The 26,953-nt window shown below is 35.5% G+C and overlaps 1 protein-coding gene across 2 annotated transcripts in view; it reads right to left on the reverse strand.

Annotated features, from left to right (window-relative positions):
* Nucleotides 1-9,762: 9,762 nt before the first annotated feature.
* LOC123745754 (ankyrin repeat domain-containing protein 29) overlaps nt 9,763-26,953 on the reverse strand; it is a 58,706-nt gene continuing 41,515 nt past the window's right edge. For both annotated transcript variants that reach the window (XM_045726587.2, XM_045726588.2), the window contains exon 8: nt 9,763-25,750. In XM_045726587.2, coding sequence (XP_045582543.1) covers nt 25,061-25,750 — 690 coding nt within the window. In that variant the 3' untranslated portion in view covers nt 9,763-25,060. The remainder of the gene's footprint in view (nt 25,751-26,953) is intronic.

Raw genomic sequence — 26,953 nt, forward strand, 5'->3', positions numbered from 1 at the left:
TGAAAGAATTATACATTTTTCATTGGCAATGCCCATACTAGTTCACATTATGTGTAACTAGTAGCTATACTACTGTGAAACTAACATTTTGACATTCTTTCACCAAACTAGACTGGCAGTTAAATTTCATGAACACTTGATAGCCGTGTCAGGATGAACATGATATAAATAAAGCAGTTTTATGTAATTTAATTTGATGTTTGCCAAGATAAGAAAGACACATTTATTTGTATTGGAACATTTACTGTATAGCAAGATAAAGGGCATTTTCCTTTGGCAATTTCTTTCTAGTGTTACTTATTTTTGGTACAGTATGTATATTTTGTTATTGTCTACATATAGTATATACAGTAGTTTAAATGATGTGAATAAGAGATGGAAAAAGAGTAAGTTGATGGTGGTTACAGTTACACAAGACATTTTTAGGTTATATTAATGGATATGTGAAAATGGATAGCACAAGAAAATTTCCACAATTTTAACGTGGCTGTGCACTAAGATAAATGTGTATCAAATGAACTGTATATGCATTCCTATGGACCAAGTTTGTATAATATTTAAAGAGGAATTAGCAGTGCTGTTAAAACATTGGTGGCCCTCTTCACTCAACTTTTAGATCATGTATGAAAGGTTCATTAACATAATAGGCTTTAAGGTATCATATTTCTGTCCCATTCATTTAATATTCGTGGGTTTCCTTTTAACATCCCCACTTCTGCTCGTGTTTTTCTCTTCATTTTAAAACTTTTACTGAGGGTTAACAAATAAGAGACCCATGTATTTTTCTGTAGCCATATAGAATACATGATATCATAGACTATCCCTACCTGCAGAGGGTTAACTGATTTAACTTGAACTGTTGATGGTCACATGGCTCTGTTGTAGCTGTGAAGGAGTCTCCTAATATGCCTTTTTGATGTACGAGTGTTGTGTATAAATCTACATAACACAACACCATTTCTGACATCTTATTCAAGAGTCACATATTGTATTGTACATTGTGCATTATATATGGTGTATTGTGCATTATACATGGTGCATTGTATGTGGTGTATTGTACATGGTGCATTACATACAGTGCATTGTGTGTAGGGCATTATACATGGTGCCTTGTATGTAGTGCATTGTACATGGTGCATTCTGTATAGTACATGGTGCATTGTATGTGATACATTCTATATGGTGCATTGTATGTACTGCATTGTACATGGTGCATTGTATGTGGTGCCACCTCAGTGGACAGAGCAGAGTGCTGGTTGTATTGAGCTCTGCTGCTTTCCCATATAATATATTGTGTATGTTCTGTTCATAGCTCATGAATCTACTTAGGAAAAAATATTTTTATATTTAGTGGTACTCTGTCACGTGTTTCAGCCCGAGTACAAATATAACAAAAGTGTTGTTTATGATAATTGCATAATGATGATGGTCAAGCAGAAGGTAACTGCTATCAGTGTGCTTCCTTGGGAGCTACCTTGACTATAATACTAATCAAAGAGAGAGAGACAGACAGACAGAGACAGAGAGAAACAGAGACAGAGAGAGAGAGAGACAACTACAGCTGTGGATAGCTTCTTGCATACAAAGATTTTAAGACTTAAGATTGTTAGCCATGAGTGGTGAGCAAGGGAGTAAAATGCTTGGTGCTGGCTTGTAAACTAACCACAAACTACTACCTGATTTGTCCACATAGCTCCCAGGGATGCTACTTAAATTGTTGAGAATCAGACAATTATTGTTCACATGCTGAATTTAATTTATTACCTAAAGTTATATATGAAGTATGTATTAGCCATACAATTATTTAGTCATTTATTTTAGAAAAGCTAAAGGTATAATATAAACAATAGTCATCCTTTTTAAAGAATTTGAAAGAATATCAATGCACAAGAATAATGCGTAATACAATATATAAATTAATGTTTCAAGAACATTTCATTGTTGTCACTTATAGTAAGATTAGAATTGAGAGAGTTGTGTTATTAGTTAAGTATGTCATTCATCATTCCTATGGAGGCCAAAGAATAATAGTTTTTAATTGTGCTATTATCCAATAAGGAAATTACCATTAAAGTATCTTCATAAAATGATACACTTTCTTAAGCATAAGATAAGAATTTTGGCAAGTGATATGGATAGGGCTATTTTCCTAACTGTTGAATATTGTTCTTATAATCTACTGTTTTTCATGATAATATTTCATCTGCTAGACTCGGGAGTTCTCATTCTTCTATGGTCCGTCCTCCCTCCCTTTAGGATCCACCACTTGTAGATTTTGTGCAGTAGAGCAAGAGTAAGCTGGCTGGACCATTAGTAATGTGCTGTAGAGTAAGGCTTTGGGGTTCTATGCATATATATACAATATATCTGTGTTCAGCTAATCGGTTGCAGGAAGGTCAGCTGTGAGAGGTCATCAAGCCAAACCAGCTCATCTTATTGATTAAAGAGTTTATATATATATACAGTACTGTACTGTACTGTACTTGCCAGTGGAGAAATAAACAAAGAAACAGTGCTTTTATAAATTTATGTGCATACCATTATATATGACCTGCATTAGAATAGACATCTAGTCTGTAATTGTGCAGCTGTTCTGTCTGCTGCCAAGAAGTGGCATAGCTTGAGAAAATTCTGTACAAAAAAAATTCTGTAATTGTATAACAAAGTGAGCAAACAGTGTATTATATGCCATAGTTTTTTAAATAATTTGATTTTTAGATGAAGTTTGTGCAAAATGTTAGAATAAACAGCAACAAAATATTGTTTTAGGGGCTTATTTATAATTAAAATAAAAGAGTATTGAAAGGGGCTGCAATTAAAACCCAATTCCTTAGGTCATGTCTTTGAAAGATATTAAGATAATGCTTCTTATGCCTTCTCTTGTTGTTAGATCAGGATATTTGATAAAGGACAATAAGCTTACATCAATATGTCAAATTTTCATGACACATGAAACGTGTGAAAAGTGCAAAACTTTTGCTATTTTAAGAGAGAGTGAAAACAGCTACAGTATCGAGGCTTTAATCTGTGATAGTGCAGAAAGGTTGCCAATGAAGGGTATTGTAAGGCAAACTGCTTAAGAAAATTCCAGCAATAAAAAGGTAGTAGTAGTAATAGTAGTTTAGCTGCAGGAAGGCTATAAAAGATGAGCTGGACATGGTGCAGTTTAAGCTCTTTCTATTACAGAACTATTACTTGGTCTTCATCTTAGCCATAGCTTCATATAGCCGAGCTGTTTCCTCAGGAACACATTGAATTTAGTAAATTGAAAAAATCAGATGTTTGAATGAAATTATACATAGAGTGGTTTCATCCTTGAATGGCATGATTGGTTCTAGACCTCTTCCGATATATCAGATCACCCATTGCATATGATCATTTCTTTTCCTAAAATAATGTGTATTTAATAGTGCAAATAATGGGACGTGCATTTGTTCATTTGAATTATAATACGAAAGCCACATAGAAAACCCGAGATCTCGTGATCCTCAATAGTTAGTCAAGAACGCATATTACTGCACTCGGTGCTGCATGGATAGCCCAATGAAAGAGTTAAAGGTCTTATGATTGAATGGGGGTATAGAACAGACTGGAAGATATATTTAGGGCTACCTATAGAAGCTTTTCTATCATGGCAATCTTTTTCTGAGGAGACTTTCTTAGACCAATATATTGTCAGATATAATCAGAGTGGTGTTTTGATTGTCCAAAATAGTTTTATATGAAAGTCTTGCTTAAAAAAAATGGAAAGCAGATTTGTTAATGCTCGGGGTTTGAGTATGTTTGGATTATGCAAAGTTTTTTGTTTAAGTGGAATAATTCTTTGGATTCTGGCAGTTATTTGTCTGGGAAATAAATAAAAACATTAAAATATTTAAAAATGAATCTATCATGTTATTTTATTAAAGTATATTTGAATATGTGTTCTATCATATAAGCTATTATGATACAAAAGTTTTGTTAAACTAAATAGGGTACGGTCCCAATAATTCAGATAACCGAGACTCAACAATACCAAAATAAATGACAAATAATTGGAGATTGCATGTAAAGGCTCAACATTATTATACACAAAACTAAAAAAATATATATATGATCTGTTAAGTCTCTATAGTATGAATCTATTGGTAAATTTGAGACTGGCCATCAGGTGTTTTAACTGTGGTTTTGTGGTTGCCTCATTGCTGTAAGTAGCTTTACATTTGTCTGTTGTGTCATCTGGTAACCATATTTTATATTTGGTTACAACCAAGGAAACCCTTCAGTACAGTATGGAGTGAATCAAAGTGTATTTCCACTGGTTATGATCACTTATAATCCTTTACCACACTTACTGTTATTAGAGCCAAGATAACTATGTAGAATTTGGTTACAGTGAGGAGTTAGGCTATATGATGGATGATCTAAGGAAATTAGGACATAGTGTAAAGTGTTTATGGTATGAGGTTCATGAGTTAAGGCAGTTACTGTACCAGCACCACCTTGAGAGTAGTCACCTTACACATCCAAACATATCTACAAATTTTGGGTAAATGTTTGGTAAATCACATGTGGTAAAGGTTTGAATATTTTCAAATTTGGCTATTAATTAATTTTAAGTACAGGAAACAAGAAAAAATAAATTTATTTTATGGGCAGTTTAAACACACTAGAATATACAGTCCAGCTATTTTGTACTGTGTAGGATTAGTGACATGACCATGTTAAGCTATAGAACTTTACCATTCATCTACTGTACTTGTATGTACTTTGCAGTAAATAGTATTGTAAAGTTAATTGGCTGATGTACACATTGGAACAATGCCTTCTTAAAGGAACTTTCTCAAGATTTTCTTTTAAGAGAAATATAATGCTGGTTTTCATGTGAAATAACTTGTGCAGTTATAGCAAGCTAGCTACTCAACTTTGAGCTAGGCCATTTTCTTTCAAATCTTCTTGTTTTTTATATGTAATTTAATTTTATTCTGTAAAATGAAAACAAACCTTTAGTGCTGGAAATCTAAGAATGACTTAACTATCCCAACTCCTGATAAAGGTGAAGTGACCATGCTGAGCTACCTGCATAAAGGACTTTATAACATGATGAAAGAAATTGCAGAATGTTTCTCATGTGTTTTGGATGTTAAAGATGACTACAATAATGGGAATGCCAGGTACTAAACTTGATATGTCATGTTCTAAAAAGTTTGATGATACTGAACTGTACTGTATTTTGTAGACACACAAAAGCTTAAGTTATGAAACAAAGCAAAATATGTGACATTACTGTATTTCTCTTGCTGGGTCATGTGAAGGATGAGTTACACTGTATTCAAAGATGATAATCAGACAATGGTGATGTAACTAAGGGTCATATGGTGATAATTCTCAAGCATTACATATTTTCAGGTTATTCAGCTGCCCAATACAACAACTCTACCCATTGTGTGATTCTAGTGCCCCATTGTGGTATATAGACACTCCAGGAGTGCTTTAAATACACTTTATGTAAATAATGTACATCTCATAACTGCCAGCTTGTAGTTGGAGTTCATCTGAGAACTATAGTTTTTTTCTAACTGCTTAGGGCTGAAGCCCTTGTATGTATTTAGTGTATTGCACACAGAGGTATATGAACACCTCCACATACAGTCCCTGTAGTGCCCCTCACATGTCCCTTCCTGCAATCCTTACAAATTAGTCTCATCATGTACGCACTAGTTGCCTGGGCCAAGAGTAATATTTAACACAATAAGCACAAATTAAACTGAATATTAATAGTAAGTGTTCACACACAGACACACAGACACGTTATATGACAAGAGTGCTGGGAAAATGGAACACCACGAGCGAGCGTAGCTCGCATCCTGTAACTACACTTAGGTAATTTCACACACATACATACATGATTACATGCTTTCCGGACGCCTTGGGACTGAGACCAAATGATTAATAACCTGTTATGTACAGATAAGTGATTTGTCATCCTAAAACTCTGGGGAGGGAGGGGGGGATATTGAATTTGACAGTACAGTACTGTACTTCATATTCACCAATATGAAAAGTTAAGATATTAAAATTAAATTAGATTCATGCACGTTTATTTGGACTGCCCACTCGCCTCACCACTTTACTTAATTTTATTCAGACAAACCCAAATGGAATAACTGACATATCCGGGTAAGTAGTGTCCAGAAAGCATGTGATTATTTGTTTATAATATATTTTCTATATACAAAAGAATGGGGGTGGTAGGAGAAGAAAATATTAGTGTTCAGTGAGAATCCACAAGGTCTTCTCTGAATACTCCTTAATTTCTTCTCCGAGGTTATGGGTCTCCACATTTGCACCAGAGGTGGTATCCTTACATCTTTATACTAGTATATTATATATATATATATATATATATATATATATATATATATATATATATATATATATATATATATATATATATATATATATATATTTACATACACACACACACACACAGTATAAATAAATTGCTTACAAAATAGTTTAAGTATATTGTTATTTCACATATTGTTGTATCATAGTCTCCACATTAATTACGTATTAATCATAATTTTCACATTACATTTCACAATTTAATATAATATTATTACAATGACAATTATCGGGATATCTTACACAGACAATTTTTATACTGTAGTCATTTCTCACAGTGTGTGTAATTTTTATGTTGGAATCTTAAAGAGAATAAAGAGAGTTGGTAAGCCTTTAGTAATTTTACAGTACTTACAGAGCAATAAAGTATGTATGGACATCTTTATCCCTTTTCTGAAAAATCAGAAAGATTTAATATATGCAAAAAACGTCAAGAGATATACTGAAATATAGAACAATGCAATACAAGACTTGGTAGGACCCTTTAAAGATCAGACTAACCAAGTTATAATAGACGATAAAAGGGGCAGCAAAAACGTTGAATGAATACTTTACATCATTGTTCATATTAGAAAGATTAAACAACATTATCCACACAAATGTATGGAGAGAACGAATTAAGGACTATAACTATAACGTGTCCCCTCAATGGGTTCATAGAATTACCCAAATCCTGCTAGCGTTACATAAGTAATGAAGAAATATAGAATATTTACTCACTATAATGTTGGTGCTAAATGCAGAACACGATTAAACTTATTTTTACTCTGATATAATATAATTTCATAACGAATTTATAAGTAAATATGTAGCAGGTGACGCCATAGGAAGTCGATGTTGCAAGCGACTTATCCAAGATATATTGACAATGGTTTGAAACGTTGCCTCTAACATTAACTAACCCAAAATAACCTTACCTAAATTTGCGACAATTTGAGCAAGGAAGTGAGACGACTGGGTCACTGTGTACAGAAGGCTGATATGGCACCAAACTCTCTCCAGGCGACCATATATATTGGAAAAGTCGCTCCACCATAATGTCGCTTGGACCGTCGACTTCCTATTGCGGCACCTGCTATATACTTACTTATAAATTCGTTATGAAATTATATTATTTCAGAGTAAAAATAGTTTTCATCGTGTTCTGCATTCAACGCCAACATTCTAGTGAGCAAATATACCATATTACTTCATTAAATACGTAATGCTAGCAGAATTTGGGTAATTCTGATTGACCGGTACTGATGGAGGAAGTCGAGATGGCGCACGGCCGCCCGTAGACCTGTAGTACCTGACGTGTTCCAGCTAGGGGGAAGCTTTTATGTCAAACCGTCTTCGTTACTGAACCCACTCGCACCCCCACCACTTGGTCCGGGAGACATCTCCCGTCACGCAGGGTGCAGTCGCACCTCCACAGATCTCCAGTATCATCTATTGATACTGGAAATGGCTCAAAAGGGCCACCACTTATGGGCTATTCATGCCCATACCACCTTTTGGGTGGCTTAATCTTCTTCGTTACTGAACCCACTCGAAGGACTAACGAGTCTTAAGGTAATGATTGCAGGTTGTACATCCACGGTGCACCCCTGGGAAGGTCCCCGCTCTTTCGGAGTCCCTGTCCTCTAATTGTAGCTCCAGTGACGATGTGGAAGCTGTCCGTCTAATTACCACAAGCTTCACAAAGCTTCGTGGCAATACGTTAGTAATGAATAAATATGATATATTTACTCATTATAATGTTGGTGCTGAATTTACAACACGAATAAACATAATTTTAATCAGAAAAAGTATCTTTTTATAAAGAAATTAGACGAAAACAAAGAGCTGGTGACGCCAAATCAAGTCGATGACGTCGGTTAGGTTAGGTCAACCTAACCGAACATATATTTATTCATTACTAACGTATTGCTAGGAAGCTTGTGGTAGCTTGCGGTAATTAGACGGACCCATGTGAAAGTTTAATCGTGGACGAAATTCTGTTTGGGTCCGTTAATTAGTCAAAGCTTATTAAAATACTTTAACGCGCACGGCGATATGGACGAACTTCCTGGAAGTGAAATCGACGTTTTCGGGTGACCGAGCGGCAACACTGAGCAGTGCATACTCTTTTCGCTCTCCTGACCTTAATTTTCGATGTATAGATTTTATTTTTATACCAATGTGTTCGCAATAGAATGATCTATAGGAACATATAAGAATATATGTATATGTCACCAAAGCATGAGTTAAATTACACAAAAAGCTAAAGAACTACATCGGTCACTAGCCGTGAGCTCCAAACAGCGACGAAATGTTTCTATTCTTTTCAGGGTTGTCAACTCCACACTTGTCGTACAGCGTTAAATTTGGTATAACTTTGATCGCAATTAAATTCTCTACATGGACATATGCATATAACTGTAGAATCATGATCGCGGCCCACACCAAGAGTGGTGAAGTGGGCGATTATACTCGCCATGTCAACAATACAATAGTCTTTCCACTAAGTTACAATACAATGTCGTTCTCCCAAATAGGCCATGTGCCCATTAGAGAAAACGGAAATTTAATGGCAAACATTTTCATACTATCCCTAAGTCGATCGAATAAGAATTTGATATACAAATAATTTTTAATCGCACGTAAATTTACGACGCAGTTGTACTTTTAGGAAAAAATACGCGTCGTCTATTTACGACCCAGGAGCGGGAAAGTGCTCCTTTTATTAATAAAAAGAGGGTCCGTCTAATTACCGCAAGCTACCACAAACTACACAAGCTTCACAAAGCTTCCTGGCAATACGTTAGTAATGAATAAATATGATATGTTAGGTTAGGTTGACCTAACCTAACCAAACCTAACCTAACCTAACCTAACCTAACCGAACCGACGCTTGGATCGTCGACTTGATTTGGCATCACCAACTCTTTATTTTCGTCTAATTTCTTTATAAAAAGATACTTTTTCAGATTAAAATTATATTTTTTTGTATTGTACATTCAGCACCAACATTATAATGAGTAAATATATAATATTTATTCATTACTAACGTATTGCCAGGAAGCTTTGTGAAGCTTGTGTAGCTTGTGGTAATTAGACGGACCGACGTAATGCTCCTGTCCGCCTTGCAGTAAATAGGTACCCAGGAGTTAGCTTGTTGTGGGGTTGTATCCTGGGGAGGCTCTGTAATTCGACCTTGGGTGGAGGGGGGGGGGGGCTTTAATATAAGCCTAACATGTAATGTATGTATAAACTGGCTGCTTGTACCTTCACACAATGAATTATTATTATTATTATATACTGTATACTTCAACATTCAAATTAAAATGTAATTACTGGCCAAAACATGCAAAGTTCTAGGATAAAAATCTTTATTTCACAAATAAAAGATGGTAAATGTTAAATTTTTATTTTATTTACAAAACATGACAGACACAGCATTTTAACCCTTTTAATTTTGTGTATATATTTTGTTAAATACAGCATAGAAAGGTTTGGAGCACGAGATGTTCGTACAGTACTATCTCGAATACTATTGCAGCAAAGCCTCGGTAAAGGGTCTGAGTATCTTGCATTTTCAAGCAATTGTACATTTATATGCTCTTACATTTTGTGTGCTAAAGCAGCATATTTTAGGACTTAGCAGCTTGCAGGGGTATTAGTGCAAGAGCTAACCAACAGCTGTACACAATAGCAGCTTGCAGGGGTATTAGTGCAAGAGCTAACCAACAGCTGTACACAATAGCAGCTTGCAGGGGTATTAGTGCAAGAGCTAACCAACAGCTGTACACAACAATGATCAGTATATAAGAAAATTTAACACCTGATGTAAATATGACAATTATGCTTAGCATACAAGCCAGACACATTTCTTTAGTGCACCAGCTATATTATGGTGAGGATATAATTATGACAATAGGTGATAACATTTCAGTGTAATGCAGCAGTGGCACATGCATTATTTCTACAGATGTTAAACTGTTAACAGTACTGTACAATGCAAACTTAGTGGAATGATTCTAGCTGGAGTGAAATACATCTTATAGTAAACAAAATCTGGTCCAGGCTAAATACATTCTGAAGTATACTGCTGTTCATTTCATGTAGCACTGTGTTCACTTTAAGTGCAGACCTTCTATGAGCCTCTGACTATCTTCACCAATTTATTAGAAAAAATAAAATTTAAGACATGCAAACATGATGATTATGTAAAATACCACCAACAATATTAACTCAATAAATCTACATAACAATGTCTGAAAGGTGACCATTTTCTGTGAAGGTATACAATAAGAATACAGTATAGGTCAGTTGGACAGGTCAAATTTGTATGTATTGAATACGAACAAGTGCTTTTCCCTCTTAATTGCTAGAGGTAAAAAAAAGCACATAGTGCTATCCTGTACACATGGACTGAACCTGTCATAAATGCACTAGTTTAGTATATTATATACATAATGTATTGGTCGATAAATGAAGTACTTAAAGAGCTTGGTAATCTGAATTCAGATAACCAGAATCTTTGGGTAACCCGAATGACTTTGTTTTCAAGATTTTACTTTTTAGCCTGAGCAGGAATTCGTGTTAGAGTAACAGGTTATGCATTTTGCTTTCAAGTAAATGGCAGGAGTGACAGCAAACAGCAGAACTGGGTAAATAATTAATAATAATAATTCATTGTGTCGGGGGACAGGATGCCAGAGTGTATCCATACATGTTTGACTTTTAACGAGGTCCTCCCCCAAGGCCGAATTACTGACCCCGCCCAGGATGCATCTCCACAACAAGCTGACTAACTCCTGAGTATCTACTCAGCTTGCTAGGTGAACAGAGGCATTCGGTGAAAGGAAATGTGTTCAACCATTTCTGTCCCACCCAGGATTCGAACCCAGAATTCTTGATTGTCCGTCGAGAATGAACCCGACTGTACTACCGGGAAATGGTAGAACTAACCACTTAAACTGCTGGAGTAACCAGGTAAACAACAGAAGCAACTGGCTAAATGGTGGAAGAAACACAAAATAGCAAATTTTTTATTTTTGGCCATTCCTAGTAAGAAATTCAGCCAAGTTGAATGCTCAGCTAACTCAACTGAGGATGGGCTTCTAATGTTTTGGTTTGCCAAACATATGCTGTACAGTATTTTACTGTTAAATCTATTCTGCCTTTAAATTTTTTATTAACGAGATATCTCAGAGCAGCAATTATGGTGCTGGATGTGTTACTTAAAATGGAAAAGGAATTATTTGTGTGTTAAGCAGGATATGTATTTGATATTTCAAGAGTGAATCTCAACCGAAGTTGAAATGCAATGCAAATTAACCACTGCACTGCACACACCTGGTTTCGACAAAAACTTCTTAGTGCAATTGTCAAGGGCATATTTTTGTTTTTATAAATATTCAGGTAAAGTTAATGTCAAAATGTTTCCAAACTCAACTATTTCCATTTCAAAACATAAAGAGTAATGAAAATACAGTATTAAAATATAGCCTAATTAAAAAAAGCACAACTCAGAGTGCCTAAAGGCACTTTGTGCAGGGCAGTGGTTAAGGGTCTCCAAATGTAGAATGACAACCCAAATGAGATTAAAAGCTGTAGTTCTCTCAGCGAGTTTAAGAGAAAATAAAATATATCTAATTAACATCATGTAACAAATTTCACTCGCGAGTCCTCATGAAAATAAGCCAATTTTGTTTTATTGTAAATATTCAATACTATATTATATCAAGTGTACTTTTGACTACAATATAAGGAAAAGAAGGTGATGGGTCAACCGTATAAATCTCTGGTGTGCCTCCATTTGGATTACTGTATCCAAGCATGGAGACTTCATTTTCAGATGGACATAGCTGTTCTGGAGAAGGTGCAACACTGGGCAACAAAAGTCTTCCAGAGCTAAGTCATCTCTAATATCAGGAACGCTTGAAGGCCACAGGGCTAACAACACCGCAAACCAGGCATGACAGTGCAGATCTCATTGAAACTTAAAATACTGAATAAGTTAGAGGATGTTGATCCAGATATTTTCTTAAGAAAGTAAGATGTAACAAACAAAAAGCAACGATTTCAAACTCAACAAGTCACTATGTAGGACTGAGAACAGGAGATGCTTTTACACCCTCGGTTATTACCCCATGGAACTGCCTACCCACCAAAGCCGTAACTGCCAAAACTGTGTTGAGTTTTAAAATATACCTAGAAAAGATAATCAAGGCAAATGAGGGGGGGGGGGGAACCTTCGACAAGTGGCCAGCTTCCTGTCCTCGTCGAGACTACTAGGGTTAGTGGCCCTCAGGTAAAAAAAAAAAATGGGTAAATATCTGTACTATTGCTTAAGCTACAGATTCTATAATGTAGTTTATGCTTTTCATCATTAATTATCACTTGTGTTGTACAGTACTATACTGTATATCATTTGCTAAACTTCTTAAGCACTTCACCTATATTTGTTTACTTCTCATTCAGCATTGTGTTTACCCCATTAAACCTATAAATAATTTACCCAAATTATTTTAAGTTATGCCCAAAGTGCTTTGCATATTACTGGCTTTATTTACCTAATCTAATTACCTGAGGCCTAATATAGTGCATATATAGGCCTAGGAATATTTAAGTTTGGTTTTTAGCTTTTTATCTAGATTCTAAAAAAAAAAAAGGCTTACTTGGGCTCCATTACTACATACTGGTACAGTTAATCCCAGTTACAAAAAGTATCAAAACAGGAGGATGGGTTGATATACACAGGTTTTCTGCCCCTGACAAAACAACTTATTGTGCAGGTATATGACATTAGGAACAGTAGGAAGTTTTGCTTCCTACTAACAGTAGGAAGCAAAATTTCTGATACTGTACTGTACTCTTGATAATTAGGACATTTTATGTTTATTTATTTATATACAAAAAGGTACATTGGGTTGTCAGAATACATAATATTGGTGTTCTTACATTCTTGCAAAGCCACAAACACGGGCTAACACCGCCAGTGTTTCTGGCAGCCTGTGTATGTACAGTAAAATAAAATAAAATAAAAAAATGTTTATTCAGGTAAAGTACATACATACAAGAGGTTTTACAAAAATTGATAGATTTATAGATAGAGCTAGTACAGTACATACAATGCCTAAAGTCACTATTATGCAAAGCGTTTCGGGCAGTGGCCAGTGTATATGTTAGGCTTATATCGAGGTTCCTCTAAGGTCAAAGTACTGACCCTCCCCAGGATGCAACTCCACAACAGTTGACTAACTCCCAAGTACCTCAAGGCAAGGTAACCTATTTACTGTTAGGTGAACAGAGCAATTAGATGAAAGGAAACATGTGCAACCATTTCTGTCTTCCCCAGGAGTTCCAATTGTGTGTCAAGAACAAAGCCAACTACTACTGAGACCAACTGCAATGTATATAGTCTAGAATCTAAAACAGTAAATACAATCCTGCCAAATCACATTTGCAATCCAAGGATTATTTAGAAAGATATACAGTACTTCCCTTGTAAAGCATAGTATTAATATTTCATATTAAAAAATATATTACTTTTATGTAAATTCATTATCATAAAACATACTAATACTGTACCATACTATATATACAAAACGTTATTTTAACCCAACTGTAACTGAAACAAAAATATGTATAATGAGGAAGAAGATGGTCCGAGAGCTAGGATACAAGTCGTACAAAATAGCTCATGTAATGAATTATAGTATTGAAGGTTTGCATCATACAGTTCATTCCACCAAGATTGCACAGTACTTTATTTTAGCAATTATTGTATATTCGGCATTTAAAAGCTATTGTGAAATTCATTGAAATATTTCTTTTAACAAACTACTGTGTAAAATGCAATAATGTAGTGCTAATGCATTTTTAATACAGTGGTATCCATATTTTGGCATTTCATTTAAAAAAAGAATTCTATATCAAATTTTAAAGTACACTTGCTACTACAGGTAGTAGGTTTAGGTTTTAGGTTAGTGTAGTTTACCTTGAGGCTGCTTACTGTCAAGTCTTCGCTGTTGGTTTTGTCTTGGTTATTCATCCTCAGTCGTATTTCTTCATAAACCTTTTAATAACTACAGTTACAATACAATATGTATTTGTATGGTATTTCATATTTTGTAGCACCTGTATAAGTGATAAGTTGCTAATCATGTCACCTCAAAAATATTATGGGTATAATTCACCCTGAGGTCCCAGTTATCTTCGAGATAACCCAAATATAAACAAGACAAAACATCACCTTAAACATTTACATGCTACTTAAGAATTATATGAAGGCATGGGTGAACTGTGCTTCAGCATTGTGATATTTGGCCAGTACCATTTTCTAACACACACATACGGGACAAAAAAATTAGGAAAAGCGGTGGTGTTGCCATGCTGGTGAAAGAACACCTAAAGGTAAATAAAATATTGATTGCTAATTCATGAGAAGTTGACATAATAATCAGTTATGCAATGTGCAATCAGGATGATAAACTAATAATCATAAATGCATATAGTCCACCGCCATGCAACACATGGACAAAGGAGGAGCTGGATAATAAATGAAAGGGTCTTATAACAATAATGAGGGAGATTCTAGCGAGAATGGATAAAGATAGATCATGACTGTTGGTAGTCAGGGACTTCAACTTGAAATCGATAGACTGGGAGGCATATGGAGCTAAAACAGACGACTTTTGAACCTGCAGATTCGTAAACTTCATCCTGGAAACATTCGTGTATCAACACATTAAACAAACTACGAGATGAGGGAAGGGGATGTTCCCTCAATGCTGTATTTGATATTCACAAGAAAAGAGGAAGAGGTACTAGTTTGACATTCAGTACCTTCCTCCCTTGGGTAAAAGTGACCATGTCTTTTTTGGGAATAAAGTATGCAATGTGTTATAATCTGAAAGATAATTAGGAAGTTGAAGCAGTTGAAAAACCTGAGTTCAGGAGAGGACATTATGAGAACTTAGAAATTTCTTTAAGAAATTTGACTGGAAGGACTTGTTGTTAGACGAGTAAGTAAATGAGATGCATGTCAAGTTTTGTGATATACTGTATATATGATAAATGTAAAAAATTTTATACCAAAGCAGACATGCAGAACTAGGAAACAGGATTGGTTTAACAGAAATTGCGAGAGGGTCAGAAAGCAAAAGACAAAAAATGGAATCAATATAGGAAGAGGCCAAACCTCCAAACATACCGGTAATACAAAGAAGCAAGAAACAACTACACCGTAGTGAGAAGAGAGGCAGAAAGAAATTTTGAAAAGGGGATTGCGGACAAATGTAAAATAGAACCAGGCCTATTCTATAAATTCATCAACAGCAAATTGCAGGCAAAGGATAATATTCAGAGGTTGAAAATGGGAAACAGATTCACAGAAAATGAAAAGGAAATGTGTTAAACATTAAACAAAACGTTCCAAAATGTATTTCTGCAAATAAAATCTTCAAAGAAACACACAATAAAAATTCCAGAGAACAACACAGAGGTGTCTGGAGATGAAGTTGAAAAAAATGATCAAGGCGCTAAGAAATAACAAAGCAGTTGGCCCAGATAGAATTTCAACATGGGTTCTGAGAGAATGTGCACCTGAGCTCAGCATTCCACTTCAACTGATTTTTCAGGCATCCCTGTGTACAGGTGTCCTAGCAGATGTGTGGAAAAAGGCTAACATAGATCCAATCTACAAAAGAGGCAATAGGAAAGACCCCCTCAATTATAGACCTGTGTCATTGACAAGAATAATAGTCAAAATATTGGAAAAAAATAATTAAAACTAAATGGCTATAACACCTGGAGAAAAACAATATAATAACAGACAGACAGTATGGTTTTCGATTTGGAAGATCCTGTGTAACGAATTTACTCAGTTTCTGTGATTGAGCCATAGAGAATTTACAGGAAAGAGATAGTTGGATTGACTGCATCTATCTGGACCAAAAAAAAAGCTTTTGACAGAGTTCCACATAAGAGGATGTTCTGAAAACATATTTGAGGAGTGACAGGTAGGCTTCTAACATGGATAAAAAAAATTCTGACTGACAGAAAAATGAGGGCATGCAGTAATCAGAGGCAATGTATCAGTCTAGAGAAATGTCACGATTGGAGTACCACAAGGTTCAGTTCTTGCACCGGTAATGTTCATTGTCTACATAAACCAGATGGAATACAGAATTATATGAACATGTTTGCTGATGATGCTAAGATAATAGGGAAGATAAGAAACCTAGATGATTGTCATGCCCTTCAAGAAGACCTGGACAAAATAAGTATATGGAGCACCACTTGGGAAATGGAATTTAATGTAAATAAATGCCATGTTATGGAATGTGGAATAGGAGAACATAGACCCCACACAACCTATAAATTATGTGAGAAATCTTTAAAGAATTTGGATAAAGAGAGACCTAGGGGTGGTTCTAGATAGAAAACTATCACCTGAGGACCACACAAAGAACATCATGCGAGGAGCTTATGGTACACTTTCTAACTTCAGAATTGCTTTTAAATACATGGATGGCGAAATACTAAAGAAATTGTTTAAGACTTTTGTTAGACCAAAGCTAGAATATGCAGCGGTTGTATAGTGCCTATATCTTAAGCACATCAACAAACTGGAAAAGATGCAAAGACATGCAACCAAATGGCTCCCAGAACTGAAGGACAAGAGCTACGAGGAGAGGTTAGAGGAATTAAATACACCAAAACTAGAAGATAGAAGAAAAAGAGGCAATATGATCGCTATGTACAAAATAGTAACAGGAATCGATAAAATTGATAGGGAAGAATTCCTGAGACCTGGCACTTCAAGAACAAGAGGTCATAGATTTAAACTAAACAAAGCTGCCAAAGAAATATAAGAAAATTCACTTTCACAAACAAAATGGTAGACAATTGGAACAAGTTAGGTAGTGAGAAGATGGTACGAGAAGATGGTAGTAGAAGTGGAGGCCAAAACCATCAGTTGTTTCAAAATGTTATAAGACAAAGAGTGCTGGGAAGACGGGACACCACAAGCTTAGCTCTCATCCTATAACTATACAGTACTTAGGTAATTACAACATCAGATCACATTTTGCACACAATCTTATAACATGTTAGGTGTTATCATGAGCTTTCCTACTACTTGAACACTGAACATGAGTTATTGGACAACCTGGCTCTGTTGGCTGCAACAAGCTATATAAAATTCCCAAACATTAGTAACTATGTACGTAGAGTGTACCATTAATTCAAACACATGTGAGAAAAGTTCAGTAAGAATTTTGCAAGAAAATTCCTTGAACTTTCTAATGATTATTATATCATCATCATCACCATGCCTTCATTCCAGTAAGTGTTACCACAGGCTTTTGTTCGAGTTTTCTTCCAACGTGAGGTGCATAATATAGGCATAATGGAAACCTTGAAACACTGTACAGGTTAAGGATCAATTGAAGAAGCATTAAATGGTATCTATATAATATTAGAAAATAACACCTAAATTCTGATGTTATCAAATTAAACATTTTACATAAATGTATAATTATTTTCAAGTTCTGAATTTCAAGTAAAAATTCAGTTAACCCTTTGTGAAGATTTCATATACAGTCCTACTGCCTGAAAACCTAGGCAGTGTAACAGGCCAGACTGCATAATAATATGAATGTCACTTTTATGTCTATATTTGAATCCAGATTTTAAAATGTCTTACTTTAACAAATCAAAAGTGTAATACATAAACAATGCCAGATTTGTTATAAAAAGTTTCAACAATAATGCTTAAATGTGAAATCTTTATACAGGGGTACCTCGGTTTAAAAGTTTAATCCGTTCCTGGAGACGGCTCGTAAACCGAAGCTAATTTCCCCATAAGAAATAGTGGGAAATGAATTAATCCGTTCCTGACTACCTAAAAACTCACTTCAAACTAAATTTTATACCTAATTCATCGAAATCTACACTACAAAACTATGTTCAAGTTATTACTTACCCTTGCTGATGACTGCTGTTGGCGTATGAAAGATGGTGAGGAGGAGAGGTGTTATTGTTTGGAAGGGGAGTTCCCTTCCATTATAACATCAGGCAGAGAGGACTTCTCTGGTGTGCACGCTCTGGCACGTTTTGTCTGCATACCACTAGGACCTGCTTGTGGCTCACTGCTTGCTTGTCTTACTAAGAATCTGTATAAAGACACTTGTTTTTCCCTACATTTTAACTTTTCTGTAGTAAGACATCACATTGTCATTTAAAAGGTCAATGCAACGGCCTGCTACAGCTTTATCTGGGCGAGTTTTCTCAACAAAACTTTGCAGTTCTTCCCATATTCACACATTTTCTTAATGAGGAAGGGACATCCTCTTCTCACAACTATTTTCTTAGGTTGAACCTTACCACTGGCTTTCTTGGGACCCATTGCAAGATATATAATAACAACTTTTATGTTCAAATAGCCAAATATCCAACATAACACTAAATCCTGGTGAAGAATTGAGGCGGGATAGTCACTGGGTGCGAGACACTGGTAAACTGAGCGGCGATCGCCGTGCCACCATGCGCTATTCGGCCCGTACCCGTATCAACACCCTCGTATCCTGAGGCAACTGTCGTATCCCGATACAAATTTTCCGAGCGAATCCTGCTCATAACCCGAAAAACTCGTAATCAGGGGTGCTCGTAAGCCGAGGTACCACTGTAGTATTAAAAAAGTGCAATTTATGTTGAGCCTGACATTTATTTTGTGTATTAAAATGATAAATACTGTATTAATATAAAAGTGACTAGTGCAGCACAGTACTCCAAAACAAATGTTTGCAAATCTTGTGTTAGCCTTAATACTTGCACAAAACACTATACATGTTAGTGGCTTCACAATACTCTACTATTCATTACCAAAAATGTGTGTGTGTGTGTTTACATTTACTTGACATAAATAAAATGATAATGTAAATTTAGAAAAGTTCATGTGTGAAAAATACAGCCATGGTAGGGTAGTCAGACTTCAAAAATACTACACTCAAAGATTAAAACATTAAATTTAAAATACAAATTAGTATTTATTAAAAAATAATTACTGTACTCTTCCTCCATATAAAATATCTAGCAGGCCTATTTGGACTTGTTAACTGCTCCACCTCGCCTACTGCATATTGTAAGTACAGTTTAGTATTACAGTGTTCCTTTGTAATAATCATTTAACCTGTTAATGAGTTATATTTTACACCACCGTTGGTTTAGACATTGTTATACACTATTAAGTTGCATCCAGTAAATGTTTTATTTGGTTTTCAATTATTAATCCAGTTAGTAATCACACATTTAATCTACTGACCAATTTATATCTAAAATTATTTAATCTTCTACAATTTGTGCAATTTTTCAGGATACTCAGACAATATCTCATATTAAATAATAGTAAATTTAATTATCTCTACATAAAAACCTGTGACTATTCAATAAAATCAATTACAGTAGTTTGTTAGTGGTACAAGAACTGTCAACAGATTAAAATACAGTATAGCAGTGTATGTTTTAAAAGACTAATATAATCTTAATCTTGTAAAATATCTTGCTATATTAAATTATTTAAAATAAAGAGGATTAATTTTGCAGCCATCCATACAATACAGAGAACCCTTAGTTACCTTGGCATGGATAAAGTGCAATTCACACAATTCATGCTCTTCTATTAGCACCGCGCGAGGTTGCTCGATATTCTCCAATTGGCATGACCACTTAATATGATATTTGTAAAAGTATACAAATATTGTAATGGAAATTATTTTTCAACAGAAGATACACGAGGTTTACAGTGTCAAAAAAATATAATAAAAAAGCAAACTACTTGTTAGCAGAAGATCAAGTTTTGTGTCGTCTGCATATGTATTTATGTATCTACCTTGGAGTACAGTGTATGCTGCTCAAATGAACAGATCTTTACCAGACCCCTTCAGCAGCAACTAAATTTCAGTTGAATACAAAAGTTTGTTATTGTATACAAAACAATGCATTTATTGTAAGAAGCAATAAAGCATATTTTTTGCACATTTTGATACCAAAATCACTTATAAAATTATATTTTGAAATATTTCAATTTGATTTAAAATTTTTGGGCATTGATATCCAGTGTAAGGAATGCACAGCTACACCAAAAGTTATCTGCTATTTTTTGCTACAACTAAATATTGTTTTAATGATGATGCAAACAGAATAGATGGAATCCTTCTGCAGGACATGGCTTTTCAGTGCACTAAGTTGTGTTTGGAAGGGGGTCAACTGTACAGTATATTTATATGATTATCATGACCTGTCAGTCTAGCAGATAAATGTTTCAAGACATGAACAACAAAAACATTGCAGATAACACCACACTTGCACTTCCTTGTTTACAAAGATGCCAAATTTATCATTATTATATTATCATAGATTCATTACAATATTACAGTATGGCAAGTAAAAGTATTTGTGGTGGGAATATATTAGTATTGTTTGTTTTGTGAGATACGAGTGGAATAGTAACTTAGCTTTTTGGAGGTCTCTGGACTGCATTTTGTTTTGGCCAAATTAGTTTGATTTGTGCAAATTCAATTTACATAATGTTTCCAAGGAATGCATCCCTTGCACAAATTTAGAGATTAGATAATATCCTGAACAATATGTCTAATATGTCAATAAGTACTGTACTGTATATATTATAAAAATAATAAGATTTAATATATTCTGAAATAACTACCTAGTCCATACAAAGTAATCATAACTCATTTCAAACTACAGTATGTTTTAAATATTGTTTTGCTTTAAAGTTTTCAGTCATTATTAAATTTAGTTTCAACTCAATGTACTTGTTTGCATACATACATCTACTTTAAATACAAAAATAAGTGATTGTTAAAACATACAACATCAGCAAAAGAAGAATATCACAGGATATGAGGTGGTCTTGGGAGTCCTAATAAAAAAAAAAAAAAAACTGATATTCTTAGTAGCCTACTAGCAGGGCACGAGGGGTACCTACCTAATGCTCCCAGCCCCCACCAATAGAGTGAGAGAGAGACCCCTTGTGAAGGGCATAACTCAGTAGAAAGACAGAGAAACACCAGTGTTCAATGTTGAAAAACAGTCTGGAACTCTTGTTGAATTCTTGCATTTGGAATCCCTGCCAGTACAGTAGTCAAATGAACAAATCCACAAGGGCCGTGACGAGGGTTCGAAGCTACGTCTGGGATGCTCTCGGACGTAGATTCGAACCCTCGTCACGGCCCTTGTGGATTTGTTTATTTGATGCATCACGCTATTGTGATTTCTGTGTAGTACAATAGTCAGTTCTGCACATGTGCAGAGAGTTGTCATAGCAGGAAAGTGTCATCCCCAAAACAGTGTAAACAGCAAAGAAAATACATGGTTAAAAAGTACTGTATATAAAGTTGCTGGAAAATATATAGAAACAACAGTGTTATATATTGAAAAACAGTCTGGAACTTTAAAAAGACATACAAATTAATTATTTGAGGATACAACTGTGTATGAAATATTATTGGAACCAGGCGGTTGGACACAGATACTAGCGGTCTCGTGGACTCTGTTGTGGGCAGGACAAAGAGGAGGCCAGTCATTGCTTGTGATGGGCGACGGTCTCAATATGAGTTTGCTACTCATCCTGCAATTAATCATCTACAGGCTGAGTCAAAGAGAAAAACATGCAAATACAGTACTTACGTTTGCAACTCGAATTTGCTCTTTTTGGGACTATCAGACAGGTTCATAAACTATTCATGATGTAAAGCATCATGAATAGTTGTAAAGTACATCTTTCCATCAATAATTTATTAATTGTTGTTGCATGTTGGATATTACACACAGAAATCACAATAACGTGATGCATCAAATGTCATGTTGGATATTAATGTAGAACTGAGAACAGGAGATGCTTTTTCACCCATAGGGTTTTTCACCCATGGAACCGCCTACCCACCAAAGCCGTAACTGCCAAAACTGTGTTGTGTTTTAAAATATACCTGGAAAAGATCAACAAAGCAAAGGGGGGGGGGCTTCGACAAGCCGCCGGCTTTCTGTCCTCATCGAGGCCACCAGGGTTAGTGGCACTCAGGTAAATCGGGTAAATTAACAGAAGAAAGGTGAACATTCACTGTGACTTATGGAATATACTAAAACAAAAGTTTGTCATATCTATCTGAATTGGACGTCATTATGGGCAATTACCTTACAATGGATATAATAATCTATATTGTAACTTTTTATCTCCACTCAACTTGCTTACTCTAATAAAGTATACTGTACTTGTATTTTTGTTGAGAAGTTTATGCTACAAAGGTAGCTACAACATGGAGGAAAGACCCAGCATTTCAGTAACCAGGCATCAGTTGCAAGACACCAAGTGCAGATGTGTTCCCCTCATTTATGTGAAAGCGGAAACAACATAAATCTCACTTGGTATTTTCCAATGTAAGTAATGTAGATACCATACATGTGTATCTTCATTTTCAAAACAACATTTTGTTGTTAATTTTGTTTTTTCAAAACATGTTTTGAAAAGTTTTAGGTGCAGGTTAATCAAAACAAACATGCTAATATCTTCAGCCATACTGCTCACATGAAGTCCCTGAATCTGTGTAGCAACTGATGCCTATATTAGCAACTTCTCTAATGCAAGAACACTCCTTACCATATCGAGGTTGTATTCACAATATTGGTACATATAGAAATATTAGATAAATAATTCCCATAAATTATTATTGTAACTGGTACAGCACCTTACAGACCCAGCAGATATCAAATTAAAATAATTCAAATTAGTTTATCATTAATTACTATAAATTATTGTCCAATTATTTTTCAACCAGGATCTATAGCATTTCCTTAGATCATTATTCCCTGTCTTAATATATACAGGCATTTATACCATATTATATACCATACCATATATACCATATTATATGATATACCATATCTGCAGCCTCAGTGGTGTAGTGGTTAAGACGCTCACCTGGCGTTCCGCGAGCGCTTTGTCCTGGGTTCGTATCCTGGCCGGGGAGGATTTACTGGGATCCTTAACTGTAGCCTCTGTTTAACTCATCAGTAAAATGGGTACCTGGTTGTTAAGCTATTCTTCACAGGGGTCGTATTCCAGGGGAACATAGGATTAAGGACTTGCCAGAAACGCTAAGCGTACTAGTGGCTGTACAAAAATGTAAGAACTCTTGTATATATCAAAAAAAAAAATTCACACAAATTGTATCCACATACCCCCCTCGTATCCACAAATTGTGATTACAACCAACATTCATATTGTGTGGATACAGTAATAATACAGTAATAATAATAATAATAATAATAATAATAATAATAATAATAACAATAATAATAACAATAATAATAACAATAATATAATATTTTGTATTCAAAAGAATGTATGTACAAAGAACATAAGCGTAACAAGTGCTCGGCATACTAAATTCCAGCCCACAGATAAGAGTGCATTCGTGCACTTCAATAGCTCACCACCCTGCAAACACAAACCTATAGTGTCTCTATGTTCCGCTTGTTACAACTTGTAATAAAGTTGTTACATCTTGGCTTAACGTGTTTATGACGTATTAGAACGGTGTTACAACTTGTTATATTGGTTGTTATAACTGGTTAGGAGGTGTTAAAACTTGTTCGAACGTTGTACCAACGTCGTAGTTTCGGTGTGTGTTTGGCGGGCAGTAGCACTTCTTACTTCTAGAATCATATACTGTAATTTTAAAGGCCCAAAAACCACCATTAGGTTCAATAAATAAATTATTCCAGAGACATATGTAGAGGATCCACAAAAGTCAGTTATCCACTTGCTTTTGGACCCAACCCCTGTATGGTATGAACACCTGTTCTGTACCTCTAAACAATAGCTAACTTCTATCAATACCTCAACACTATGCATGTAAAGCATTACATGCTTACTTCTCTTTATCTAGTAGGACATCATTTCTGACTTAGTTCACGAATAATCTCATGGACCTTCTACCATTCATCGTCAGGTAGTTAGTACTAACAGCGAGAAAAAGTTAAATAAATTTTTAAAGAAAACACAAAAAGTATGTTTTATTAATTAAGTATCATCACAATGATGACTTTCATCTTTGGTTATGACCTTTAAGGAAGTTGCCACAGAATGCTGGTATTTCTAAGAACATGACCAGGGCATCCACACCATTAGTTGCAATGTTGTGGAGGAGGGTACAGTTATCTCTGTAGACTAAGGAACTGGTAAAAATTCTAAATGAACCCAATAACTATAACTGTTGAGGTGAAATTAGGAGACTAAATTGTCTAGTTGGAAGTGATATGAATTACCTTGCATAGTTCATCATAAAATATGCTACACTAAACATTACTAAGTCAGACTGAAGAGAGTCTGTGATCCCCTTCCTCCTCTTGATGTTTGGTAGTATTGTATTGGAAACTTGACAATATCAATAGCATTCATGTTACTGGACCATTTTCACTAAGCTTCAGGAACTCTTTATTCCTTCTTCCTATATGTATTAATCTCCTGTATACTGTATTTATTTCACATGGAGTACACCTTGGTATTAGTATTCCTATTCTAGTATCACCAGTGACTTATTAGGCATTTGTACTGAAAATGTCGTACAGTTTTGAAAGCAACCAAGTAAACAAAGGGAAACCAAGAGCATGTAGAAGCTTGTCATGGTTCGGGCGGCTTGTCATTTCTTTTCACTATACTAGATCGCCTAAATGATGCAAGTGTTCTACGGAAAATATTTTTTACACTGCTAACATCTGAATGAGATGCATGACGGGGTGCCTTCTGCAAAGCGGCTATCATAGACTGCGGCGGTTCACTCGAGATGCTTGGAGAGGGTGAAGGGTTGGAGGAAGAAGGGGTCCGTCCACTGACTGATGTGCAGGATCCAGTGGCCAGAGTTGCTCTGGGACGTGCTCCACCATCTACCATGTTACTCAGCTCACATGATACATATTGAGCAGGTTTCGAATTACTAGGTGAGCTAACAGAGCGGGGCAACACTGGGCTAGTTTCCACTATTGTGCCCAAGGAACTGTTCCTGGATGAGCCTCGACTGCTACTTTGGCTCTGCACCCCTGAACTAACCACATTACCAGACATACTTTGCACTAAGCGAGGGGAGCGTGGCCCTGGTGAAGTCTTTGGCGTAATCTGCCCCATCTCTTTTCTCTTGGTCAGTGCTTCCTTTAGTAGCTGGACGGCTTCATAGTGACGAGCCTGAGCAGCAATTTGGATTGGCGTTAGTCCTTGATCATTTTTAAGGCCTGGATCAGCACCTGCTTGCACCAGCACTCGCAGCACCTGGAGATGGCCATATAAGGCTGCTGCATGCAATGCCGACTCTCCATTCTGCATATGTGGAAAATGTATGAAACCTTTATTCAAAGCATTAATATACATTATTATTAGATTTTTATTATAATGCCAGATTAGAAATATCTGTTTAATTTTTATATGCTTATTACATCACTGCATTGGGAGCAATGAATGCTTTAGCATCCAGATATATATACACACATACTGTACACATTATCAGATGGTGGCCCTCAGGTAGAGTGAGGTAAATTTCAGTATTACTTATTTTTTTCTTTGGCCTCATGCCTTTCCACCCATTGATAGTGGGAATGATAATAATAATAATAATAATAATAATAATAATAATAATAATAATAATAATAATAATAATAATAATAATAACAATAATACAGTAATAATTATAATACTGTAATTTTTTAACCAGGTCTCAGGAAATCTTCCATATCAATTTTATCAATTCCTGTTACTATTTTGTACGTAGTGATCATATCACCTCTTTTTTGTTTGTCTTCTAGTTTTGGCATATTTAATGCCTCTAACCTCTCCTCATAGCTCTTATCCTTCAGTTCTGGGAGCCACTTAGTGGCATGTCTTTGCACCTTTTCCAGTTTGTTGATGTGCTTCTTTAGATATGGGCACCATACAACCGCTGCATATTGTATTTGTGTACAGTGGTACCTTGATTTACGACTGCCCTAGAATACCATTTTTTTGGTATACGACATCAAATGCCTCGTAAAATTTGAATTGGTGTATGAAGTTTGCCTTGGAATACGATTCGTCTGTTGATACCTGTATGGGTCAAGTGAGCACGTGGTGCTGCTGGGCACGAGCGAGGCACTTAGTTTACCAGTGTATCCTGCCTAGTGACAACTGCGTTTGAATTCTTTGTAAAGACTTCCATCGTTTTCTGGTTTTTTGGTTTCTGAACATGAGTCCCAAGAAAGTCAGTGGTAAAGTTCAACGTAAGAAAATAGATCTGAGGATGACGATAGAGGAAAAACAAATGATCACTCATAGCGAATGAATGTGATGTCTCACTACAGTGTTAAAACATAGGGAAAAAACAGTGTCTTTAGAGAGATTCTTAGTAAGACAAGCAAGCAGTGAGCTACAACCAGATCCTAGTGGTATGCCTGCAAAACGTAGGAGAGTACCCCAGAAATGTCATCACTGTCTGATGTTACAATGGAAGTGAACTCTCCTTCCAAACACTAACATCTCTCCCCCCCTCCC

This window comes from Procambarus clarkii, chromosome 88 (genome assembly GCF_040958095.1).
Source record: "Procambarus clarkii isolate CNS0578487 chromosome 88, FALCON_Pclarkii_2.0, whole genome shotgun sequence".
In the NCBI taxonomy this organism is placed as follows: domain Eukaryota; kingdom Metazoa; phylum Arthropoda; class Malacostraca; order Decapoda; family Cambaridae; genus Procambarus; species Procambarus clarkii.